This window comes from Ananas comosus, linkage group 5, assembly GCF_001540865.1.
Source record: "Ananas comosus cultivar F153 linkage group 5, ASM154086v1, whole genome shotgun sequence".
Lineage (NCBI taxonomy): Eukaryota > Viridiplantae > Streptophyta > Magnoliopsida > Poales > Bromeliaceae > Ananas > Ananas comosus.
The window spans coordinates 1,510,833-1,537,322 of record NC_033625.1 but is presented as its reverse complement, the minus strand read 5'-3'; the positions used below and the strand labels follow the sequence as shown (position 1 = coordinate 1,537,322).

Below are 26,490 nucleotides of genomic sequence, written 5' to 3'. Positions count from 1 at the left end.
TTGAAGTGTTTAGAAATCAAATTTCAAATCTTTTCGACATCATTTGCCTAATGATCAAAGGGTTTCAAAATTTGTAATCTTAATGGTCGATATGAGGCGTTTTCTCGTTTAACGGCGTAAAGGTATCAAAATCAATTGAATTTTTGTTAGAAAATTCTTTAAACTATTTAAAACAAGATCTATACTCTTGATCTTGATTACAAAACTCTTATCATCATTTTTTAAAGAATATTCATTTTTAGCTGTTCATTTTTGTGTCCACTCGATGGATAAGAGAACAATATCGAAAATGTATAAAATTTGATTTCTAAACACTTCAAGTGGTATAGATCATATTCAACGATGTCGATCATCAATTTAGAGGCTCCATCATCGAAAACAAATGGGTGGCAACGAAACCCGTTTGTTATCGATAGTATTCTAGCTCAATTCTCTATATATATATATATATATATATATATATATATATATATATATATATATTCAAAGTGGCACAATGCGATTCATATATATACACATCTATAAAATATATCTAAATTTTTATATTCTAGTTCTTATGCGGCTCTTTTTTTCTCACTAATTGTCTCATCAAAATTTGTTTTTTATAAAAATCTAATTTTTTTTTTTGTGTATTTTTAAATCTAGAATATAAAATTTACACTCCTACAAGTGATGCACTGCATGTAGGTATTTTTCATTCAAAGTATGAGTCCTATATTAATTTCAAACACAAGGAGATCCACACATAACAATGAAAATAATAATAATAACTAAAGGGGCACCAATGGCTCATCATGTTCCATGCACGCAATATCTCGCTTGACTTTTCCATGGCATATTAATTAATTATCCAACATGTCCCCCCACTCCACAGCTGCCTCTCGATGCGAAGCTCAAATGCTCAATCTTTTTTTATTTTATTTTATTTTATTTTATTTTATTTTCTCTCTCATGCATGAGTGGATTCTCTCCCATACTTACCCACTATACACACACTCCCCCACCAAAAAAATAGAATATAAATATATGTTTATAGTTATATTATTATTCTTCACGTGGATGTACATATACGAATTGTCACCTTGGTCTCAATTTCATCGTAGTGAGTGCTCTCCTCTTCCACATCAACTGAATATTGTAGTTTGAACACGGGCGTTGTCGTTTTGCTTAGAAAAGGAAAGTTCGATGACGAATTATATATATCTTCATTTATAGCTTTATTAGGTTTAGTGTTAATCCGGATAAGTTAGTGATGTGTGTTAGTAAATAGGATGAGTCACATTGTCTTACAATATCTTCTTGAGCACTCAAAACGTTTTTTTTGCGGAGATTTCGAGCGGAGTTAGCAAGTAATTATTAGGTGGGAATTGCCATTATACAAATTTTAGTTAATTTAATTAGTTACGAAAATGAAAAACTTAGAAAAAATATATATCAATCACCATTTTTTACCTTTATTAATAGAAAAAAAAATTCATGCATTAGGCACTTCAAATTATTAAAATTATTTTTATATCATGTTCTATCATATCAATCTTTTGGATAAGATAATATCAGTGACAATACCTAAGCCTCAATTCCATAAATTTCCATATTTAATTCTTATATATATATATATATATATATGTCATTTCCACGGCATAAATTTTCCTTTTTTTATTTTTTCTTTTATAATTAGCTTGGCTGTTTGTGCATGTGTATGATACACGACTAAAATTGGGACAATTCAGAAAAGTCTAATGCATTTATATGGTGCAAGTTCTTAATGATCATTTAATTAATTGTTCCGTTGCTTAATACTATTATTATAGACATTACTTACGTGAATAATCTGATAAATAGAATTAGATTGGAATATTATTAATAATATTTGGGCTCTTTTATTATCGAGTTTTTAGCTATTAGATGAAAAATTATATAGTTAGAAAGATAGTAGTTCTTTAGAATTTAGTGATGATCCTCCTAGGCACTACAACAAAAACGGTCTATAGTGACACTTTTAAATGTAGGTACATGTGAAAAAAATGCTGTTAGCTAAAATTACCGACACTTTTAAAAAGTGTTGCTATATGTGGGGTCGCTAGGTATATAGTGACAGTTAAAGAGTGTCGTTATAATCTAAAAGAGTGCTGCTAATTTACCAACAACTTATTTAAGCATTTAGCAACCGCCGAAACTCTATCTTGTTGGCTGCGGTGGCGGAGGAGGACGACAGGAATGGCTCTTCGTCTAGAATTTCAGTTGATTGAGTGAAAAGAGAAAAAAATATAGTAATTAATTTTTCTTTTTTTTTTCTTTTCTGTTTGTAATCAGGCCAAATGGACTGGGTGTGGTGGGTTGAGTAAAGTAATCTTTTATTTTTGATTAGATTGGGCTTTATATTTAGGCATTAGTAGATGTTTTTTTAAATTTTAACATAAATGTGACACTTACTCAAAAATGTCCCAAATATGTGTCCATATAACCTAATTCTGTTGTAGTGAGGGTTGAGTGGGCAGTTGGTTGAATAGTATGATTTAAATAGTGGAATTGATAAAAGTATAGATGCAACGACTAAAAAATCGATAACAAAAAAGTCCAAATACTATTAATAGTATTTGAGGTAACTCCCGATATATATATATATATATATATATATATATAAAAGAAGTTACAGTTCAAGATGGCACAAACAAAGGCCAAGCTAAGCAACCCAACTAAAAAACGAAACTACGAAAAAGACCTAAAATCTATCCACGCGCAGAACACCTCACAAAAGATAAGCCATGATCTATCACTCTCTAGTTAAAAAAACACAGAAAGAAAGAAAAGAGAAAATGTGTTAATTACGTGTTAAAGATGAAAAATGTCTTTTTCTAGATATGACCCTCTAAAGAGTCTTTTATTTATTTATTTATCATATTAATTGTTATACATATCAGAGATCAATACGCGCACTTAATTAGACGCAACTGCACCTTCCAGAACTGGCAGGCTTTATTCCTCTTCGAGAGGGAATAAAGTACAAATATGTGCTTAATTCAAAATTATTCTTCAATCTTGTCACGGAATGTAGCATCATCCAATTTTACACAAGGCCACTTAAAAAATTATAAATATTTTTTAAGAGAAGGATAGCATGTTATCTGTTTCATTCATTAAGTAAATGAACTTAGCTACACAGACGTTGGTCAATAAAATTTCACATGATCATAGTGTAAGTGGAAATTGACCAAATAAAGTAAATTGCATAGTTAATTACCTCATGTGCGCCGTAGGCTCGGTATTAAGAATATTGCCTCTGATATATCTAAACATAGATATATAAAAATTAAGGTGCCAAAAGACATTTTATACAGTTAATTATCATGTATATAAACTTTCTTAGGGTTAGTTTGCCAGTGCTTCTGCCACTGTTTTGATATTCTAAATCACAACTAGAATCCAAAAGTGCTTTAGAATTTCACTTTTGTACACACCTAATCACATTTTAAAAGAATTGATGGGTGAAGCTCTAAAATGTTTTAAGATTCTTGTGGAGCATATGTACGAGTGTCCATAGTGGCCCCAGATGAGCCATTCCCAATTTACTCCTAGGGCTCTCTACTTTCTTTATGGATAAACAAAATCATTCAAGTCTATAAAAATATAGTAATTGTAAGAAAAGCAACAAATAAGATGAATATAGATCACATATTTGATAATTCTACCATAAATCCAAGCTAATTAATATTGGAAATTCTCTCTTTCCACAAAAAAAAAAAAGAAAAAAAGTTCACATGATCAAATATTGTTCTAACGTCCTAGCTTTAATTTGCAGGTTATTTGATACTGAACTGCATGACTGAAGTGTGCACCTATACACACATATTGCGCTTCCATTGTAGATAACAATACAACAAAGCGATCAACAAGTAGATTTCACATGCTACTGTTATTATTATTATTATTATTAATTTTCTTCTTACCTTTTTTTTTTTCATTCATGTTAGATGTGCCTCGAATTCTGATTATCGATTTTAATTTTGCTTCTCTATTTTGTTGACAGCAATGCGGTGCAATAAATTTTTTAAAAAAAATGTGAATAAAAAAATTGAATGTCTGTGGTGAGTAGCGAAGGATTTGAATCGACGGAAGGGTGCGGGCCCCCTAGTTCGGATCGGATTCAATTAAAAAAAAAAAAAAAAAACCTGTGTAGAAATTTCGTTTGTCTTTTGCTCCAAATGTGGAACAGCATATCTTTTTTTTAACAATGAAGTTCTCTTTTTTTCGCCCTTAGATTTTTTCTTATAAAAAAATTTTGCGTAAATTTTTATGTCCCGTATATTTTACTGTTTTTATGATTTTCCTATTCNTCCAAACAATGCCTAAACGGCGGATGCGCTAAAATTGTTTCGAAAGAATGCTACGGATGCTACCAATGGAATGAAAAGGCCATTTCAGGAGGGGCCCTCCGCCCAGGCCAAACTTTGTATTCAGGAGGGGACTTCCGCCCAGGCCAAACTTTGTAGTAACTAGTAACTAGTAAAAGCCATTTTCAGAAGGGTTCTCCGCCGAGTTCAAACTTTGTAGTAACTAGTAATGTTCCTTCCACGCACGTAACTACAACTTCCCTAATTTTCACTCTCTGCCAAGATACGAAAGTTTACAGAAGAGTATAGCTTTATTTGCAGCTGGAGGAACTGTCTGATGGTTGAAAAGTGGCAGCTGGCGAAACTGTTTGATGATTGAGAAATAAATATTGAAAAAATGGCTTTACTTGCAGCTGTCGAAACTGCTTGATGGTTGAAAAATGAATATTAAAAAGCACAACAATTATCGACAACCTGATCAGGTGCAATGATTCATTGTAGAATGGTAGCGAAGAATTTTTGAGTTGGACCACAACTCACAACAGTTAGCAGCGCTCCGTATATCTCAAAATGATCTAAGCTGCATCATGCTGTTCCTATTTAGAGTCTGACAGTTGGAATTGTTAAGAAGGTTACACAAGATCATAAAGATCAAAATAATTAACCGCCATTTTAATTCCCATCTGGGAACCAAGAGAAAGAAGAACGAAAAAGAAAAATCCCATAATCTAATTCTCTGACGTTAGTAACCTATACCTTCCACCTACATTAATATAAGAGAGTAATTACAGTACAGTAAAGAAACAACACTCGTCCCACCTATGAAGCAACAAGGTTGGCAAACACAACTTAGATCTGCGTGGAAACCGGTAAAAAGAGTTTTACTATGACAGCACAGTCATCTTCATACAGCCAAATATGAAAGATGCAATAGTAACCTTATGCGGAGGCTGACTGCTTTCAGGGCCGCCGTCAGTCAACGAAAAAAATAAAATGGCAGTAGCGAAGAAAATTTTCAAATTTATATTACATGGGCGAATGTATACAGAAGTTGTAACTAGAATTCAAATTAAGAAACTTCGATACCCCTATCATCCTAGACTTAACCTTCAAAGGACATATCCTTTGAAGAACCCAAATCGAGTAGACATGAGCGCCCATTTTAGTTCTGACTAGACCAAGTAACCCAGTAGAACTGTTCTTTCGAATCCAGGAGTTCCTGTATATAGTTAGCTTTGCGAGCTTCAGTGCTCCTATTATCCTTCGCAACCTGCTGACAAAGATTCTTCCTCCTTTTTTTTTTTTTTTTGGCATCCTTCTTTCTCAGAGCTGACATTTGTTGCAGCTCAGATGGTTTCTTTTTTGTAATTTCCCTTTTTTTCATTTGATTCTGGTTATCCACTCGTTGAAACCGATCCATTGTGTTTTAAAGAGAAGTCTGGGAACTTACCCACCATAAAGATATGCTGCGGCCTTTCTTTCCATTATCAGCAGTCACCGATCCTCCACTTCCGCTTGCGTCTTTCACTGCATGTTCTCCTAGAGTCTTCAAATCTCACGCAATGGACGTCAAACTCAACCTGTAATAAAAAAAGAAAAGACAATACAAAACGAAACAGAACACAGAAGATTTAACATGCCAAATGCATAAATTTTTGAGTTCAAGAAGTCGTGCCTTAGTGTTGGTTTACCGGAAGCATCAGAATTCGCACCTCCACGAGCTTTTACGGCTACCTCGGTCTCAAGGTCCGGCTTCACAGACAAAAAACAATGAAAGAACAAAAAATAAAAGCAAATAAAAAATCAGGAAAAAGGAAAAAGTTACCGGAAGTAAATTTCAAAAGGTGAGCATGCACCAGAATCAAAACCTCTAACTCATCCGCACTTCCACTTTTCACCGCTCCATTTTTCTTTAAGCACTCGCTCTCCGGAAGGGCCACCACTACACCCACATCCTGGCTTCTGCCCTCCTGCAGTAATTCTTCATTGCTGCGCAGATCTCCAAGCAGAGTACCGCCATTTTCTAGATGGGGAGTCTTCTCAGTGATGTCCGCACATCCTGATGTCAAACACCTGGCAGGTCCCAGACCCATTTGATTAATATGGTTCTCTCTGCTGACCAATGGAATAACCACTTCAGCCTCCACAGTGACATTACAAACACTTGGTACTTCGACCAAACCTCCACATCCTGAACCTTGACATCCTGATTCAGGTGACGGAAACTTCTCCCCGCTTGGGCTAATGGGTGACCTTTTCTCAGGTCTAGTATGACTAGCATCATCAGCATCACCACTACTCTTTCTCTCAAGTCCACCCTCTAAACAAGCACTTGGTACTTCGACCAAACCTTCCCTTCCTGATTCAGGTGAAGGGTATTTCTCCCCACTTGGGCTAATGAACAGCCTTTTCTCCGGTCTGGCATCATAGGCATTGGCACTACCTTTCCTCTTTAGTCCTCCCTCAGGAACTCCCTCTGAACAAACACTTGGTGCTTCGACCAAACCTCCCCTTCCTGATTCAGGTGAAGAAAAATTCCCCCTGCTTGGGCTAATGGGCGGCCTTTTCGCAGGTCTAGCATCTTCAGCATCGGCACTACTTTTTCTCTTCATACCTCCCTCATGTTCTCCCTCTAAACAAATACTCGCTACTTCGACAAAACCACCCGTTCCTGATTCAGGTGAAGAAAATTTCTCTCTGCTGGGGCTAATGGACAGTCTTTTCTCAGGTCTAGCATCATCGGCATCAACACTTCTTTTTCTCTTCAGTCCTCCCTCAGGCTCTGTTACTGGATCCTCGAAACAGTTTTTATCAGGCTGATGGGTTGCCAGCTTTGATGGGCGGGGCCGCTTATAACCTTCAGGGAATACGAAGGACGGAATCTGCCTCCGCCGAACATGAGAGACATATAACTCCATCCCAGGCTTCCAGAACATGTACATGTTGACGTCATGCTTGAACTCCTCCACTGTTCCACGAATATCAAACTGTTGACCTTCTTGTACTTTAACCCCCTCTTTCCTTTGCAGGCCCATGAAGAAGGCGCAGTGAGAGCACGGCCTGGATGGGTCTACATACTCATAGGGATACGGATGACATTGGAGCATCCCTAAAGTATCTCGCTCAATCTGTTATTATGCAGAATAGAAAGATGAGGCTAAAATGCAGGAACAAACCCTAAGTATATCATGATTTGCACTTTGCCGTCCCTGAAAAATAGAATCCAACATCCCGCTCCCAAATAAAGGGGAAGAAAAATGTTTAGACCCTGCCCACTCCTTTTATAACATATTCCCAGCAGGAACACTTATGAAATGTTTAAATATTATAAAAGAACTAAAATTTAACATTAAATATTCGTATATTAGGCATTTCATATGATATTTTAATATTTTCTGACAGTTTCCTGGCCACAAATGTGATAAGAGGGGATTAAACGCTAATTGTCTGAACATTAAGGGAACTAAAATGCAGTTCACTTTTTCAGGGGGGTAACATGTAAATCATGAAGGATTTTTTGTATTTTGATCTCAGAACTAAACGAACACCATAGGTGTGCCAACAAGAGCGAAAAAATAAAGCAAACTTGTGAAACATTAACTTGCCTTCAGAGTCAACTGTCTCAATCGGGATTCCACCCATCCCTTCCAAAGCCGGAGATCTTCGTCATCTGCAGCCATAATGTCAACCTGTAGATAGTTCTTGTACATCTCAAAGAAAAGGTAAGGCTCAAACAAAGCGTTCCATGTTGCCTTATTCAACTCAATGTCCTGCATGGATTAAAATAAATTAAAGGACAGTAGAATAGGAAGTATCTTCTTGCCGTGAAAGAACTTAAAATATATACAAAATTTGTACCTCGCATATTTTGTTACCCTTCTGAAACTGTTCCATCATAACCCTGAGTGTGCTTGTTGAAACATTATAGCTTGAGTTCATGCATGGATATGCTGGTGTGATAATCGGCATATGATGAGTTCGATCACGAGGATTCTTGCGTGGGTCCCACACGGGGAAACCAAGTTCATCCTCCTCAATCGCACACAACATGACGGGGTTCGGCCACCGCCATTGTGTATAAACTCTGAAGAATCTCGAAACTAGCATGCTTGGCACCGCATTAGGGTAAAGCTGGCAGACACGAGCAACTAACAGTGCCCAATTAACGCCCCCAAGAAATCCAGTCACCTGATAAAGGAGGGAAAGTATTTAACAAATGGAACATTCTCAACAAGAAACAAGCATGTAAAAAAAATGTTAGTAAAATGGGCAATGCTCAGCTTACATTGGAGTATACACCCCGTCTTCTCGCCCAATACTTCAAACACCTGAGGGTGGTGCGAAAGTTCTACCAAGAAAGAGAAATATTCAGAATTTTAAGGTGAAGGAACCTTAAAAATGTATAAATAACAACAGTCCATAAAGATAATGACCTCAACATTAGGAACAAGTCGAAGAATTTGGTCTGCCACCCTGCAGCCATTAAGACTTCGAACAGTTGCTTCATCAACATTGTAAAGAACAGATCCCTGTGAAATATCCAAGTCCTGCATAGAAGCACACACGTCAGCAATATTACACCGAAATAACATATATAAAGGACAGATACTCAGAGCTAAACAAACATTATTGGTTTTTGAACCCAAAAAATATCTACATAACAAAAAGTCACTTGTAAAGATAGGACAGATACTCAGAGCTGCAAATTCTGAGACATGGTGCACTGGTGACATGTTGCTATAACATTTTTCGCCTGCAGATATCATCTATGTAGAGTTTAAGCTGCAACATCAACTCGTAGACAAGCTCGGCACACATATACAAGACAGTAAAGAGCTGCGAAGGCTGAGAAACGCTCTAGAGTAAAGATAAATATTTTCATAGAAAACACAGAGCTTTGATAACTTACTCTTTATCCCAAAAAAAAAAAAAATGTAATAAGAAAGTTCATCAAAAGAGGCAATGTGAAAGGTAAATTGTGAACGAATATTCTTGCAAAAGAGTGAAAGAAGCACTCAGAAAGAGATTACTTTTTACATGTAAAGTGGCATTCACACTAAGATATCAGAATGAAGTAGAATAGCCCTTCAAAGAAAAGAAGACAGTATTTTCTATAAAGGTTCCCTACATATTAAGCACGCTTTCCTTGCAAATATCAAATTTAGCAAACAAAAGGTAACAGCATAGAGAAAATAAAAGCAGCTCAGGATTAAGCCTAGAAAGGCTCCTAGATAAGATGAATCTACAATGGCAAGGTACGGAGGAAAAGGTAAGAAATAGAGTAAAACAATAAACAAGTACGCCATGCTTCATAATAAAGAATGAATAATAAATCATAGTACTTAAATAATAGCCAAGAATATGAAAGCAAACTTACGGATAAGGGTGATTGCAAGATGATAATACAATGCATAGCTATTAGAGAGTAGAAGAAAACTTCAAGAGAAGAGCTTTTTACAGAAAGAAAAATTTAGCTTCTTTCATGGCATACTTACTTGTGGAACGACTAAGAGGGAGACACTGGCATAAAGGAGATCTATAGATATTCCACGGAATTTGAATTTCATTACAGGAACATGAGCATCTGGCACAGGTTGTAGTTCTGTCACATCCTCCTTTTCTGCTAAAATTTCGTGCAAAATGATGAAGAAGTCCTCCTGCAGAAAGTTATCGTCAGATGAAGTGCCACCAAATGGCATGTAATATGGACTCTGCGTCAAAACAGAAGGGAACAAAAAGGACACCTCTCTGTTGACATATGAAGGTCCAACACACAGAGTATCAATATCAGCCCCAGGTCCATGAACCTGACAGGACACACATCTTATTAAGCGTGTGCTAGAAAAGTAAGACTGTAAGAGCATCTTCTTCAAATAGCAATAGTAAATTGTAAACTAGCAATCTAGCAGCAGAAATTGCTCAACAATCTTAAAGAAGAAGAAACTGGAAAAAGAAAAATACTTAATCATAGCACAGATTTCATTTTAACATGCATTGTAGAACAACCTAGCTATTCTTCCAATAGAAAGGAAAATAAAAGTATAAGCAGATATTATTCCAGAACCTTGATGTAGAGATTGCAATGAAAAATGAAGAAAAGAAATCAAATGTACTGCTAAGTGTTAGTGTGAATTATTTCTGGTTTAACCGTTATTTGAATTAAATTTTCTACTTTCACCATTTTAAAGATGAGTAAGTATTATCTCATCAATATAGCTGGTTATTTCAAGCTATAGTCCAATAAAAGGTGCAAAAGAAAAAACTGATATGGCACATTAGAACACACATAAATATTGATGAATTATCTCACGGAGTACAACTGCATGAAAGGGTTATTAATGAGCTGTCAGGAAAAAAATAAAAATAAACCCATAGCTAATCCTTAAGGCATGTAAATTACCCCTAAACGATAAGATCCAAAAGTAAAAATGATGGCATTTGCGTCCTCGACCATTTGATCAGTATACCCTCTTTGGCGCGTTAATTTCTTCACCCATTCCTTAACAATCTGCGAAACCATCAAATAGCATTGAAATAAGTAAAAAACATTGTAGTTAAATATATTCTGTTGGACAGTATCACAAATTATAAACTAACCTATAAACAGATTGTTCAACAGCATGTCCAAAAAGTTGCACAAAGTATGAAACGTTTGTCTATCAGAAAGCATAATTTTAGATGCTGGTTTACAAACAATGGATTCAATTAAACGTCTTGGGATTTATGCATAATATTTTAATTTTATCACCACATATATTATATTCTAGAAGTGAATGTCAAACACAATAGTTATCAAGCACATTAAAAAACAAATAAGAAATCATTATACAACTTGGGCTTTATGCATAATATTTTCATTTATCAACACATATATTATCTTCTACAAGTGAATGTCAAAAACTGTGGGCCGAGTGATATAATATCAACTCAAACAAGTTGGTAGGAGAAGTTCTAAAAAGTTTTCTAGACAGATGCCAACAGAGTCAATTTGCACAGGCAGAAGATTCTGAGAACACATAAAAAAACCTTAGAGCAATCAGATTAGATGGGGTGTGACAAAAAAAACCCTTCCAATTTATTCTTCAGAATGTGTAGCTTTTCTAAGCTTAAATAGTGTTAATACGTTTTGCTGTCTTCACTGAACACTTCTTTGAATGATTCAGCAGTCAGCCGCCTTTCCATTTCATTATACCTCCAGCTTTACCTTTTTGAAATCAAACTTTATCCTGACGAGAGATCAAACTGCTTACTCTCAGAAAATGGCACATTGCCTCACTAACTCTACTTTGATAAATAAACTTTCCAAGTGATTCTTGTTGTGCTCTAACATAATGCAGTCACATTTATAAAAACAAAGATGAGTAAGAAATGCTCCCTAGTCAATCTCGAAATGCAAGATTATAACTAGAACTATGAAAAATAACTTAAGGTCTAATGAATTTATTTCAAAAGAGAATATTCTTAACAAGGAGGAGGCCAGTTGGGGCGAAAGAAACAGGTACCTTTCCAATCTCTCCCAGGACCTCCACTCTCTTTGCCGCCTCTTCCTCACTTTCGTAAAGCCCAGCTTGAGCCAAGAACTGCAATGGGATAAACATGTAATCAAACACAATAGTTATCAAGCACGTCAATAGACAAATAGATATCATTATGATACACCATCAAAAGAAAGTTCATACCGTCGCTAAGTCCTTCGTCCTTTGGAGGTCGGCTTCCGTCGGCCCGGCAGTTGATATAGGCTTTGTTATGCCATACTGTCTCGGAGCATTAGTGGGCACGCTCCCAATGCCATCAGAAGCACTCATTGCGCCCTCTAAAACAAAACCCTAAGGAAATCTGGAGCAGATACCGACCCTTTGATCCAGCACTCGCTCAAGCAAGTCTTTTGACTCGGATCCTTCACAGAGGAGCTTATACGACGAGACAATAAAAGATCTAAACACTAGAGCGCCATCAAGATGGCCTTTTTCCACGAGATTACGCAATATAATCTCTTCCAATCCCCAATTATCTTCGCCACAAAATCCAATTTGAACTCACAAGAATTCGATCAGGACAGAAACATTAAACGCGATAAAGCAAAAAAAAAAAAAAAAAAAAAAAAAAAAAAAAAAAAAAAAAAAAAAAAAAAAACCGTTCTTTCTTCTCTCAATTCCGTCGACCTATTAGCACGTTTTGATCGATCCAAACGAACAACATCAGTCAAACCCTAGAACCATCGCAAGGGACCCGATCGAAACATTACCCACCAAAATCATACACCCTACAACGCGAACCAAGGACCAAACACCGAGATCTATCCACTGGATCGGAAAGAGTATAAAGGGAATCTCTTTCGAAACCCTAGAAGGCGAATCCGAAAGGGACATGAGAAGATTAAACCCGATAATCGAAGAACCTCCGAGGCCGATTAGATCCCGCGATCCGCCGCCGTAAGGATCGAGGCGGAGAAACCCTAGAACGGGGAGCGGGGAGCGGTTGCCCCGTGACAGCGAAAGGGGAGGAGAGAGAGAGATAGAGATAGAGAGAGAGAGAGAGAGAGAGGAAAAGGGGTTAAGAGAAGGGTGCGCGAAAGAGCGCACGTCTATTAATTTATTAATTTATTTAATTTTAAAAATAAAAAAAATTGTATGTTAATAATTATTGTGATTAGTTCAATTAATTAATTAAAATTAATTAGGATCAGGATTAATAAGAGGAAAATTATGGAGAAGGTTCCACGCGGTTTGCCGAGGGCGTTTTGTACGACGCGGGTTTTGTGGTCGGCGGAGGCGTTACAGTGTACCTGCGGAACAGCTTACGTTCAAACGCTTGCCACATCTCCGTTACATGCCTTACGCATGTGGACCCCACAGCGAATTTGGAAACTTCTCCTTGCGCCCTGTGTACTTGAACGTCTTATGGACCGCAGTCCATGTTTCATTAAATAAAGAATTAAACTTTAAATACCATCACAGTGGTTTCGCACTTTTCCATTTTAGTATTTTATAATTTAAAATGTATCAAGTTAGTACCCTATAATTTTATTTTAATTTTTTCATCAGCTTATTCGTTAATATTTTGTTAAAATATGTACGAAAAATTTTATATATCTCATGTAGGTTTATCGAATATTCACTTAGTATTCTTTAGTTTTAATTATGTCACCGATTTAAAGAAAAAAATTAGTGAAACTGATAAAAAAAATAAAAAATAAAACCATAGGATACCAAATTGATACATCTTAGACCATAGAATAGTAAAGTAAGAAAGTGCGAAATTACAGGGGTGATATTTTAATTTTTTTCTTAAATAAATATCTAAAAATGTAGCAATCTTATACTACATACGTGATCTATAATAATAAAATGGCTTATATAAAAGAATCACAAGTTTTTTATAACTCAGTTTGATAAAATATAAATATTTGTCTTGAATATATAATTGTTTATATGTAAAGCTTTACCTTTTTGAATGCAATGGAATATATTGATGAGTTAGAATCTGATTTTAATATTTTCTAATAGAATTTTAGATATTGAAATTGATGATAATTTACAGAGTAGATTTTTTGATATAATCAATCTAATTTATCGGCAAAGTGTATAACTTTGAATTACGGATACCAACTATCAAATTCTTTGCTACTTACGCTAGGGACGGTTGGTAAACTTCTCTAGATGTGCAGTGCATCATGCACCGGGTGCATGTGATAAACTTCTCTAGTGGATGGGTCCCACATGTTAGAAGAGCTATTTGATATTTAGTGTGTAGAAGCGTTACACTGAAGGACCCTCATTTCGGAGGAATTCTAGACTGTCACACTTACACCATATCATCTATAACAAGTCAATCATATTTCTTCTTTTCAAATAAAAATATAATAAAAATATTTTTTTATAATTATGATGGCACATATATCCCTAAAAGGAGATATTTGATTGGTTTGTTACGCCGCGTCACCAATATATCCGTTGCATTCTAGAATTTTTCCTCGTTTCGGGGTAGGGTTTGGTGACGAGGTGGTAGGTAGGCGTCATCAGCGTGCACCAACTTCGCTTTCGGCTGCGCTGGACCCGGTCTAGGAGATCGGACGGCCATGATTCATCGATCTCGGGTGTCGGACGATCGGCGTTTGATTTCGATGAGTTGTGGTAGTATTGGTTTATGATGTGACAAAGATGATATTTTCATTCCCCCCGTTTTAGGCTAAATTACACATTGCGTCCTCAGATTATGCGTCACAAGATATTTTTGTTTTTTAAACTTTAACTTTCAGTAATTACTTGTTCAAATTTACTACATTATTATAATCAAGCCCCCACAATCTAATAGTTGATTGGCTCTTTAAGGCTTCGTTTGGGATTGCGGGAAAATTGCGTTACGTGCGGTGAGAAAGTATGTTAGAAAAGTATTCTGTTTGTTTTTGTACGTAATATTACGTTCCACATATTGCGATTAGTCGGTTACGGTATATTTTCTGTGGTCCCACCAAAGAACGCAGAAATATATCCTTATATATTTTTTCCTCAACTCCATTTTATCTAATAGCGTTAGATAGGCCTCAATACCAAACTAAACCTAAGAGTCGTTAATATATAAGTGATATAATAATGTTGTGATTAATGCCATAGTAATAATTCAATTATAGCACTATTTTCATAACAATAATATGTCAATATTTAGTCTATTTGATTATAATAATTTAGATAGTTTTGATCATGAATTACTGTAAATTGAAGTTTAAAATCAAAATGTCACTCACTTTACAGTTTGAGAACATAGAGTGTAATTTAGCCCTTTTCTTACAGTTAAATAAAGTGGGGATAGATATAAACATACCTGTATTTTTTTAATCTACAAATTAAAGTTAATAAATGACTACATTAGTTAGTAAATGATAGAATATTCGGTTAACTTATCAAGCAGTAGTAAAACCAGTTCCATAGTAGAAATGAATTTAAAATGGGATTGCACCACTTGGAATGCAAACTAAGCATGTTATGCATGGCCAATAGATTATAAAATATTTTGGAACAATTGTTTATATACCGCTGAAAAGTTTTCAATTTTATAATTTATTTCTCTTACAAAACTAATATTAAAAATATATTTTTTACATTTCAACCAATTTCAAATATATCTCTACAGATAAATTCTGTTAATGAATTGTTACTGATAGTTATTATTTATATAAAATTACTATTTTGTCATTTCAAATATACTCTTCTACCATCATCGACTTTTTTTATTTGTTCTTAAGTTAGGAATACAAAAAGTATCTTAATTTTGGTCATTTCAAATATACCCTTCTTTTATCACCAACATTTCTTATTTGCCCTTGAATTAAGAGCAAAATAGTTATTTTAAGTTTTTTTTTTAAACTATGATAGATATTTAACTTACGTTTAACCTAAATTAACTTAATGGATGGTAACTATGAGTATTTTGGAATAACGAAGGAACATGTGAGTAATATATTGAAAAAAAATAGATAAATAATATATTTTTGAAATTTTGAGAAATATATAGATAATTATTTTAAATATTTAATTTATTTTCATAGTAACAACACATCATACCGATCGTATTGAATTAATTAATGAATATATTTTGAATCTATCCGCGTTAATTAGGTGGTCCTCGGTACTAAAAAGCCACCAATTTGACTATCTAATTTCATATTAAAAAGTACCAATTTTTATTAATAAAACCTCCTAAATAAAATACAGTGGTAATAAAAGCAGGTGTGAAAGCTAGAAAAAGAATCCCCCTCTAGAGATTCCTCATTCTACCTAAACAAGAAAATGATCCCACTAATAATTGATTAATAATAAGAGTCTCTTATTTCCCATTTTATTAAAAAACCTACGAATACTATTGGAGCAAAAAGGAGACTGATTGGGTCGAAATTATATTATAAAAAAACATTATTGTGGACTACTAATATTTTCCATTTTATAAAAAGGAGGCTCTTATTTTCCATTTTATTTATTTATACTTTAATATTTTAGAATTAAATTTTTTTTATAATTTTATTTTTTACTCCATTGTATGAATTTAATAGTAAATATGAAAAGATGACTAAAAAAGAATGAATATTCCTTAATTTACCTATATAAATAAAAGTTAAGAAACTATTTTTTAAATTAGATTATTTTTTATATTGGACTGGACTAATTCTCATTTAGTGGGCTTAAGCGGGCCTGCAAAACCCTACCAAAAGCCCAACAAAACTTTTTCTTTTTATCATAATTATTATATTATATTTTGTTAGAGAGATTGAAATGGGGACGAGAGAGAGAGAGAGAGAGAGAGAGGCTTTTTTGGGGGCGGAGGAGATGACGAGGAATCCGACGATCGCTTCTCCGAACGAAGAGAGAGCTTCGGAGTCCAAGAACTCCGTTCGCGGTATCGCCTCTGTTAGATCTCGAATTCATTCCATAATTAGGTTTCGAGCATCAGCAATTTGAGGAATATGAAGTAAATTTGATTTGATTTGTTTTTATCTCTATCTATCTATGTATCGCCAATTTGTTCAATTCGTTATGGATTCGTTACTCTTCTTTTGTGCTTAAGCAGCAGATCCAACATTCCTTGCCTCTTTGCTTCTGCTTTTAGTTGTCATTTAGAGTATTTCGCAGGTAGAAATGTTTAGAGCTCAGTTTTGGATCTTTTGAACCTCCATTTTGGATCTTTTGAATGTGTATGGTAGGGTGAAGTACTGTTTGAGGCTTTGATCTCAGTGCTTTTAGATGAAGTTCTATATTCGAATCCATCCAACAGTTTCTCTCTGCAGCAGAATTACAAACTCCAGATCGGAGCTTCTCTTCTTCTTTTGGGCTCCGGATCGGAGCTTCTGCTTTTGGGCTCCGGATTGTATGTTTTGCGACTACTGCTGAAAGCTGAAACAAAAGTGGGGCCAAAGAGGCACCGACAGGAGCTTGCTCTAGAGCTCCTCAGACTTCACTACAGCCTACAGCAATGCCAAATGGGCTCGTTCCGCTTAATTTTGTTAATCTAATTATTGACTTGTTCTGTTGATCTTATTTATGACTGTAGAGGCAGTTCGAGAAGGATTTAAGACGGCCGCGATCGCCGGTGCAGTGGCTGCAGTCCCAACAGTGTGTTTTCCTTTACCATCTATTTTTAGTTCATTTTCTTGGCAAATGATATTGAATTTTATCGGGAGAGAAAAGTAATCATAATTTCATGAGCAATGGCAAGATTATTGTTTGGATATTTCATCTACTTTTAACTTCCCTAATCTCGTTCTACTTGCAGTTGATTGGTTGTCGCACCATTCCATGGGCTAAAGCAAATCTCAACTACACTGCGCAAGCCCTCATTATATCAGCAGGTACGGTGCTGCGAATGTATCTACTTTGCTGATGCCTTAAACAAAGAAAGAAAATTAGAGATGTGAAACTACCAATTGTGTGCTTGTCCTTAATATATATAAAATGTTTTGAATTTATCAGTAGGTTACTGGGATCTTTGATGTGTTGTGCTATTTGCTTGATTTCTTCCGGTTGTTCTTAGTGCATAGACTTGTTTCTGTTCAAATCATCGGCCTATGGATCTTACAACTGTTACTTCTCTAACTGGTAGTTGGGGAGAGATAATTATTCATCTAGTGCATCTTTGCTTTCATCATGTGTTCTTTTCAGTGTATTGCCGTCACTCTGTAGCGCGGATGTCTCTTTAGCACCAGCATGATATCTGAAATATTCCTCTACTACATTGTTTTTTCCAACTTTTCATGGGAAAACTGTGATGCCTTGTCTACCTTGGATTTGATGGTCATTTTGTGAAGGATTATGCATATAAATCTTCTATTGATGTAAATATCATTCTTTGGAAATTTTGAGAATAAAAAGTTGTAGTCTTCCGTCTTCAGTTACTGCTCCACACTGTGATGGAGGCTCTATGCCCTCTGATTTGGTGGCAACTCATTCTTGACAATCTAGTTATTAAGGATAAAATTGAAATTTGAGAGTGAGTTAGTATGCAGCTGCAGCAACTACATTCTCTTATTCCGTTTTCTGTGTAACTTCAAAAGAGGATGTTGCTTTCCAAGGTTGAAAACTCATAGAATGCTGAACAGCAAGCAGCTACATATTGGTCAGTTTGATAGGACAATGTACAGTATCATACTAGTTGCTTGAACTTAACCATTAGGAAATTTCTGATTCATATAGAAACTCTAAATAACATGGCCGTTCACCTTGTGAAGTTGATGAGAACTCTATTCGCAAGATGATATTTTGCTCTTTTTTTTTTTGGTAGTATTTAGAAAAATATCTACATTTAGATTCTCTAGCCAAAATTGACAGAAATTACGAAACTATGTTACTGTGGCTATCGATATGCCACCTAAAGAACAGCATCCTTGGTCTCTCTTCACTGCATTTCAACATCCAAGATATGCGTATTTGTTATTCTAATATTTTGAGTTATTGTGCTTGTTTTGCTCCTTTCCTACTATCATTTAGATCGATTCACATAAATTTTGCATACTTTTTGAATCTGCACTATTAGTAACATTATCTTGACATAACTCCTCCATTGCAGCTTCTATTGCTGGCTTTTTTATTACTGCTGATAGAACTATTCTAGGGAACGCAAGAGGAAATACTATCGGGAAGCATGATAGATCGCCATAATTTGCAACGGCAGGAAGCAGTAGATCTATAACGAGGTTATGTGTTGTATTCCGAGTTTTGGTGCTGGTTCCTCTAATTGTTTTTTCCTTTTGGTACTTTCGAAAGCATCATGTAACTGGAAAAAATAAAAAAGGGTTCCTGTAGGGCCTACCAATAAATGAGTTTTCTTGTAGCCTTTTGTATAAGCTTTTGGTATCATCCATCTCTCCGGTTTAGTACAATAGGGTCTATTTGTTTCTTCGGACATTCATCCTAGACCCCTAGTTATGCTCTCGCAGCTCATTTGACACTTATAATTGGTTGAATTGGATAGGATAAAATATGAAACTAATGTGACATACGAGGATTTTGAGGATTTAGTGACATATAAGGATGGAGATCCGCAGAGGTTGGCGTTACTGGGATTGGTTTAGAATAATTTTACTGAGATGAGATTATCCTACTCACCCAACAGCAAAATTTGCCCTTGTGACCTTGTCTCATTGGATCCACCCGTTATCCCTGCTGACCCCAAAGCCTGTTGGACCGAATCATGTTCGAAATGGCGTGAGAGAGGATTGGATCGAGTCATGTTCGAAGTGGTGTGAGGCTGATTGGACCGAGTCACAATCAAAATTCGTGGGCGTTGTGTTTGTGCACTCTAAGTGAATTGATTGCGTATTTTTAACCGCTTGAGTTTTAACCGCTTGAGTTTTTGAGATTAATGGTTAACACCAACGATCCGATAAAGCCTATCTTCCAGTTTTTCAATATTGCTCTATCTTTTTATTATTATTCAATTCAATGGTGGGTGTCTAATAAAACAGATCGGTGGTGATAAGCAGCATTGGGGGCGTAACATTACGCGTGACTGCTGTAGTGTTGTAGTTTGGTTTGGCTGGTAAATAGCTTCTCTAATCTAATCTGATAAGCAGCAGTAGGATACTTGATACGCAAATAGGTAGTCTTACACACAACTGATTCACAGCATATGTACAAATCTTGTGCGCCAGAATAAAGTAGTTTTCATTACAAATTGTACAACACAGAATGAGCAAATCTTGAAATAATGCTCCAATAAATAAACAATCAACAATCAACAATCACTTAAAATCGTTCAGTGGGCCAATTCAACTAATGTAGTACATAGGATTTGGGAGCTTGAAGGATCTAGTGGCCTGCGGCGACCCAAACAAGTCGCTCCATTGATCTCCGGAGTTCCCGTGAATCCTGTAGCCTTGCGCTAATAATTCCGCCCGCTTCTTCGATTTATAGAGCACTGCAGTTTGCCCAATATCAGAGGCCCCCCTGTTTCACAACATACTAACTTGAATCAGCAGTGTCACTAGAGATAAATGTAAAACGAAGAATGAGGCCAGAGATAGAGAGAGAGAGAGAGATGGAGGAGAAGAAAAAGAAACTTTATATAGCTAGGAGTTGTAGAACCAAGGGAGAAGGGAACCACAATTTGACCGAAATCAACTATGGGTTACATGCTTGACACGGATCTCTGCTCTTTGACAAATTCCGGAAAATTGGGAAAGTAAAAAAAAAAGCTGATCCAATCTGTGCACAAATGCTAGCCCTTCCTTTATAATACTATGCGAGAGAAGAGATCAGAGATCAGATTGGTCAAAGTAATCAGCAAAATTTTGAGTCAAATGTAAATTTGCACCAAGTCAGAAAGAAAATGATTAACGACAATGGAGAACAAAGGGAATTTACCGCAAAATGAGTTGCGTCCAAGAACCGTAGCCAGCGAACAATAGGTTCTGTTCTGTGGCATTCCTCTGGACCTCAGCTCGACCGGTTAAAAGGACCATGTGAAATCCGAGCGCTTGTAGTTCTGTGTACAGCTTTAAGCTAGCTGATAAAGCTGGTGCTTTTGAGAGATACACCCATTCGTCAAATGAAGTCTCGTTGAAGTCTTGTGATCTAAGAAATTGGAGAAAGCACGGTACCAATCACCGGATGCAATAGCAGATTCAAACAAAAACTTAAAAATTTGCAATAACTTGTTTTAAATGGGATTCACTGAAACTCATCTTAAGTAAACCACTGTTTCATATGAAATTCAAGCTAATCACTTTTCCTGGCTCGTATTCAAACAGAGAGAGAACAAAAAGATATATGAACTAACTTATCCGAGGAACTTCTTTGTATCTGTTAGTCATACGAATTATGGTCATGACTGGTCAGAGGTAAAAGCAAATCAAATGCAGATTGCCCAGTCAATATCCACATCCACTCTTCACTCTCTTGAAAACAAATTTCGACATTAAATGGATAATTGAGGGTCAAATAAAGTCGCTTAACATCAATATCAATGTAAATATGACAGGGTACCTACATACTACATACGAACATTTCAACAAGTAGAACAAACTCGACATTGCTGATTATGTGCTATCTGAAGGAAATATACAGAACAAATAGAGCTAAATCATCAGTAGTTTCATCTAAGCATATTCAAAAAGCTACCTCCTTTAATAATTTGTTAAGAAAGTTGTAGTTCTAATTCCGGAACAGATAGAGCTAAATCATTAGTAGTTTCATCTAAGAATATTCAAAAAGCTACCTCCTTTAATAATTTGGTAACAAAGTTATAGTTCTAATTCCATCAATTAAACCCATTTTCCTATTCTACCAATCAAATTTAGTTCTGTTAATGTTGTGATTTTCAATTGGATCGTCGGTGGACCCCCATTGTCCAAACCAATCTAAACAAAAAGTAAATAGTTTTTGAAGTGTGCTTAGGGTTTACCCGTATCCATTAGCGGCGTAGTAGGGCAAATTCGAGAGCAGCGTCTCATCAACGTCGAAGACCCACACATCCTTCCCGTCGCCGGCGACCTCGACGGCCTCGGCGAAGGCGAGCGCCTCGCCGGCGATCACCTCGGAGTCGGAGGCGTATCGCTCGCCGTTCATGTACTCGTCCACGAACGCGATGCACCTCGCCGGAATCCTCGTCCACGGCCCGGCGTCGTTCGTCTCCACGGAGAGCCTCCAACTGTCGCAGTAGAGGGCGTCGCCGCCACCCCCGCCGCCGCCGCCGGAGGAGATGGTGGAGGGCTCCTCGGGGACGGTGCGGAGGAGTGATCCTGCGGCCGAAGAGGCGAGTAGGAGGAGGAGAAGGTGGGATCGGAGGAGCCTCATTTGGGGAGGGATTGGGGGGAAACACTAACCCTAGATCGAGATCGTAGTTGGAGATCGTTAGGGTTTCGTTCGATCCCCCTCCCCCCCTGCTCTCTCTCTCTCTCTCCTCCTCCAACGTTGAGAAAGGGAAGAGTCGAGGAGGGTGGAAGGGGAGATTCGGATATTATAAGCCGCGGATTCTGCGTGGTAAAACGAAGCCGCTAATCCACACATTCTCCGTGGACCGTGGGTGATGATGTCATTTTCTATCTAAAATAATTTGACGGTGATTTAATAAAATGGTTAAAAAAATTGTTTATCTAAAATAATTTTTTTTTTTTTCATATCATAATGTCAGAAAAGGTATACTATAAGTAGTTCTATAATAAGACTTCCTTTTGGTTCAGGTATAAAGTATAAATAAGAACTAGCTATTATAGAAATAGGTTCAAGTATGGAGATAAGAACGCGTTTGCATAGATAATATGAAATAAGAAAAATGGTGAGTAGTTATATATAGAAATGAAGGTGTTGGTGGGAATAATTATACCAGCTTATTTCAGGTACCTAAGAATTACTATTCTCGGATAAAAAATTTGCGTTTGAATATAAAGGGGATAAGGGATTATCCCTTCTTTTATCCCCGATCCAAATGGTGCCTAAAAAAATAAACTAAAATTTAAAAGTATATTTTTATATATTTTTGTTCTAATTTTATTTTGTATAGATCTCAATACCTAACAGATTCTCATAAGCCGATGCAAATGAGCCGGTTTGGGCCGCACTTGCATAGACCCAGCCCAATAAATTGGTCACAATAGTACAAATCCATTTCGTGGGCTGGCCCATTTGAGGATCATTATTAGCCCAGTCCACTTAGCCCGGCCCATTTGTGAATTTATTAAAATCATCCACGAGTATAACTTGCTAAAATTCTGTATAAGACCATTTACATCCTACATATGTGTCACTGGACTTCTCCAACCCACAAATTCTATCAAAATTCGACAAAACTATTTAAGTTTTAATCCCTAATATTTGATCCAATAGCTTGTTGAATCTGAGATTTGGATTTTCTTTTTTTCTTTTTTCTGAACTTTGTTTTCCTCTTTTGTTGTTACAAAAAAAAAAAAAGTTCAATAAATTTTCCTGTAATGATATTACTTAAACAGCACCAGGCCTTTTATAATAAGGCCAAAACATGTTTTAAAACTTATTTTACTCAAAAGGAACCGAAAAAAAAATAAAGAGAAAGAGAGTTTATTAAAAGTTATCCTTTTCAAAAGGTTGGCCACCTATCATTGACACGAATTTGAAACTCTCAAATGGTCTTAATTTGGTTGGTGGATCAACAATAGATCTAATGAAGGGATGCTCATGATCATGAGAGCGTGAGAGTTAATTAAGATACTCATCATGGCATCGACAAACTGGATAATGCCCAACGGAGTTTGCATGATCATTCATTCTTTTTTCGTTTTTTTTTTTTTTTTTTTTTTTCTTTCATTTTGCCCCCTCAAAAATCTTCGTTGTGTCGAGGTATTATTTATCAATATTAAGAATTCTCCAAATGGTCTTTGACTTCAGAGGTTGCAGGTTCGATTCCCCATATCTCGTGTCGATGAGCTTCTCAATTACAATTACTGGCAATTTACATACGCGCGCACAAATCTATTTTTTTACCCTGCGTGTAAAACATGCGAATCCGATTCCTAATCCTAATACATAGGAGCTAAATCTTGGAACAAGGAGATAAGTGAACCCATTTTTTTATTTTTATTTTTTTAAATGGGAAGCTTCGGAGAATCTGTTTAGAGCTAGCTAATCCCGCGCCTAACCCACAAAGCATAAAAAATACTACACAGGAATTAGCTCTCTCTCTCTCTCTCTCCCTCTCTCTGGAATAAAGATTAGGGAGAGAACCCGAATCCAAAAAGGAGTTATACCCCATGTTCCGTTATTCTCTCTCCCACTAACACAATTCAAATTCTCTTTTCTCTCTCTAGATCTCTCTCTCACTCTCTCTCTCTTTCACTCTCTCTCTCTCTATTTCTCCTATTGCATGCTACTTCGTTTATGGGTCCGAGTTGGCACGTGGGAATGTGGGATAGCCTATTTAAGGCTAACAAAAAAAACCATATTGCCTCTTTTGAAGAGATTGATTCGAGATCTCTATCCCACAAAGAGAAAGCAAGTGAACATGTGTAAGGAGGGATAGTGAACGGGACAAAGCATTCTTTTTTTTTTTTCTATGTAAAATGTATGAAATAGTCCATGAACTATCTTCATATTGTATTTTAATTAGCCTTTGAACTAATTAATTCTAGTTCAAACATCTTGGTTGATCTGTGTAATTTACTTTTTACGTATTATATAGCCCAGCTACTATTTTCTTATGGTGATATAAATAGTAAATACTATATAGACTCTTCAGTCATTGAATTTGTGGGATTTAGCGAGAGTAGATGGAATAATATTTAATCTAAATGCTAAAATGTCTATAATATGCACTATTTATGTTCTCACAGGAGGACTAAAGCTAGACTATATGTTATGATTCAATTCCATTCCTCACCATTACAAAGTTCGAATATCTCTTGTAAGTAAATTGATTTTTATAAAAACTTCTGTTTTCAAGCATAGTAAAAACACAAAAGTCATTTATAGAATAAGTAAATCGGCAACTTAATTTAGAGAAAAATGTAGACATTTTGCGTTTATTAGGAAACTTTGTAATTATATGGTATTGAAGTATTTTTGTTACATTATTGCAAACAGTGATTATATTTTCAAAAAAAAGTGTTTGGATGCTTTTTTGTACATTATCAAAACATAATAAAATTAAATACCCCCCAAAAAATGTGAATTTATTGTAAAATTAAAAAGAGCTCTAACCTCTGAATCCCTGAACTTGCTTATTGTCCTAAAGATGGAGTTTGATTACCAAGCATATAGCGAAAATAAAATTACAAGGTATCCAAACAGACCCCTTTTTTTTTTTTGTCAGATATGAAATTGCTATATGTTATAAATTTGAAAATTAAAGTGTTTGAATGAAAGTTGGGGAGTAAATGACAAAGTTGGGATAGTACAAGGACTATCCTTCTTTTCAATTTCTTTTTTTTGAGAGATAGATAGCACATGTTATCTGCTTCGTTTATTAATTTTATTTAGAAAAAAAACTTAATTAGCTGGAAATGTGAATTAACTAGGATTCGAACTTGGGACCTCGGGTACCAACCATCAAATTCTTTGCCACTTACTCTAGAAACGATATGTCCTTTTCAATTTCTATCTCCTGTGTGAGGGTAGGGACAAGCACAAACAAGTTTTCTAGTAATATATTCCCCAACCTGATGCCCACTTGGACCATTTTCCTTTATTCGGCTTAAGATTTGGGAACCAAAGGCATCCCTTGTCCAGGTACAAGGATTCTCTGTCCCATTAGAGTAAAATGACAAATTAACCCCTCTTGGGAGAATTTAGGAATATTGTTTTTTTCTTTTTCCCTTTTTTTAGCTAGTGAATGAGAATGTTTGGGTACCTTAATTACATTACAAATTAACCCCTCTTGGGAGAGTAAATGAACTTAGTATCGGTGATGAAAGTAGTCAGGACCTTCGAAAGAAAAAGACAGAAATTAAAACTCAATGAAGCACCTTGCAGGAGCTCAAAAGATGATTGATATTCTGAAGTAGGAAAGCCAGATTGTTAACTTTTTTTCGAAAGATTATATTATTCCGCTCAATCCAGATTGACCGCCAAAGAGCAGTTACACCTTAGTAAACTGCTTTTGCAGTGCCGCTATATGGGAGCCAGACTCGTAGACGCATATTGTCATAAGAGTTTATCTTACATGCATGCAGGGTACAGTAAATGTTAGACTCGAACATGTGCGCACACCGACGAACGACTTAAGTTCGAATTAAGGTTAAAAGTTGGAAGGATAGTTTAGTCAAATGAATCATGTAAATATATTTGGACGATTCAGTAGGCGAGCTCTTTATTCCGTGTGCTGTGAAACTACAAAGAAGGTTCCGTAAGGCTCTCCCTACTACACATATGCAGGTCCAAATCAAAGAAAAGATACTCCTACAAAGCATGCACGTCGCCCCTCCCATATCTCTCTCTCTCTCTCTCTCTCTCTCTCTCTCTCTCTAAAGAGGGTAAATAAATGCTAAAGGTGGAAGATGCACTGCTAAGAAGCTTCGCATCTGGCAGAGCACAGTTCGAATAGTATACTGCAACATGTAAAGCAAAATAATTATAAAGAGGGTCTCTCCATTTGCATTGTAGCACATGGCCCAAAAGAATCAATATGTATTGTGCGTGTGTGTGTGTATATAAGAGAGAGAGAGAGAGAGAGAGAGAGAGAGAGAGAGAGAGAGAGAGAGAGAGAA

General features: G+C 36.0%; 3 protein-coding genes across 16 annotated transcripts; 1 reads left to right on the top strand and 2 right to left on the bottom strand.

Annotated features, from left to right (window-relative positions):
- Positions 5,196-12,426, bottom strand: LOC109710553 (nuclear poly(A) polymerase 4-like). Of its 11 annotated transcripts, none has more exons than XR_002216389.1 (12): positions 12,011-12,426; positions 11,834-11,911; positions 10,732-10,839; positions 10,076-10,138; positions 9,827-9,988; positions 8,765-8,878; positions 8,617-8,679; positions 8,190-8,519; positions 7,937-8,101; positions 6,157-7,459; positions 6,007-6,083; positions 5,196-5,911 (listed from the first exon to the last, which is right to left on the bottom strand). XR_002216389.1 is itself a non-coding variant. In XM_020233224.1 (12 exons), the coding sequence occupies exons 1-12, from the start codon at positions 12,134-12,136 to the stop codon at positions 5,887-5,889; spliced, it is 2,583 nt and encodes an 860-aa protein (XP_020088813.1). In that variant the 5' UTR covers positions 12,137-12,426; the 3' UTR covers positions 5,196-5,886. The 11 variants fall into 11 exon arrangements, 8 of the variants coding, with proteins under 8 accessions (XP_020088813.1, XP_020088815.1, XP_020088814.1 ...); XR_002216390.1 differs by having other exon boundaries at positions 6,023-6,083; XM_020233224.1 differs by having other exon boundaries at positions 6,188-7,459.
- LOC109710554 (early nodulin-93-like) lies at positions 16,606-19,161 on the top strand. Of its 3 annotated transcripts, none has more exons than XM_020233231.1 (4): positions 16,606-16,721; positions 17,373-17,434; positions 17,595-17,670; positions 18,930-19,161. In XM_020233231.1, exons 1-4 carry the CDS (start codon positions 16,652-16,654, stop codon positions 18,974-18,976), a joined length of 255 nt encoding a protein of 84 aa, XP_020088820.1. In that variant the 5' UTR covers positions 16,606-16,651; the 3' UTR covers positions 18,977-19,161. The 3 variants fall into 3 exon arrangements, with proteins under 3 accessions (XP_020088820.1, XP_020088819.1, XP_020088821.1); XM_020233230.1 differs by having other exon boundaries at positions 18,885-19,161; XM_020233232.1 differs by lacking the exon at positions 18,930-19,161 and adding an exon at positions 17,792-18,878.
- On the bottom strand, positions 19,948-22,280 carry LOC109711068 (acid phosphatase 1-like). Of its 2 annotated transcripts, XM_020233964.1 has the most exons (4): positions 21,720-22,280; positions 20,681-20,890; positions 20,449-20,554; positions 20,108-20,263 (listed from the first exon to the last, which is right to left on the bottom strand). In XM_020233964.1, exons 1-4 carry the CDS (start codon positions 22,109-22,111, stop codon positions 20,252-20,254), a joined length of 720 nt encoding a protein of 239 aa, XP_020089553.1. In that variant the 5' UTR covers positions 22,112-22,280; the 3' UTR covers positions 20,108-20,251. The 2 variants fall into 2 exon arrangements, with proteins under 2 accessions (XP_020089552.1, XP_020089553.1); XM_020233963.1 differs by lacking the exon at positions 20,449-20,554 and having other exon boundaries at positions 19,948-20,263; positions 21,720-22,267.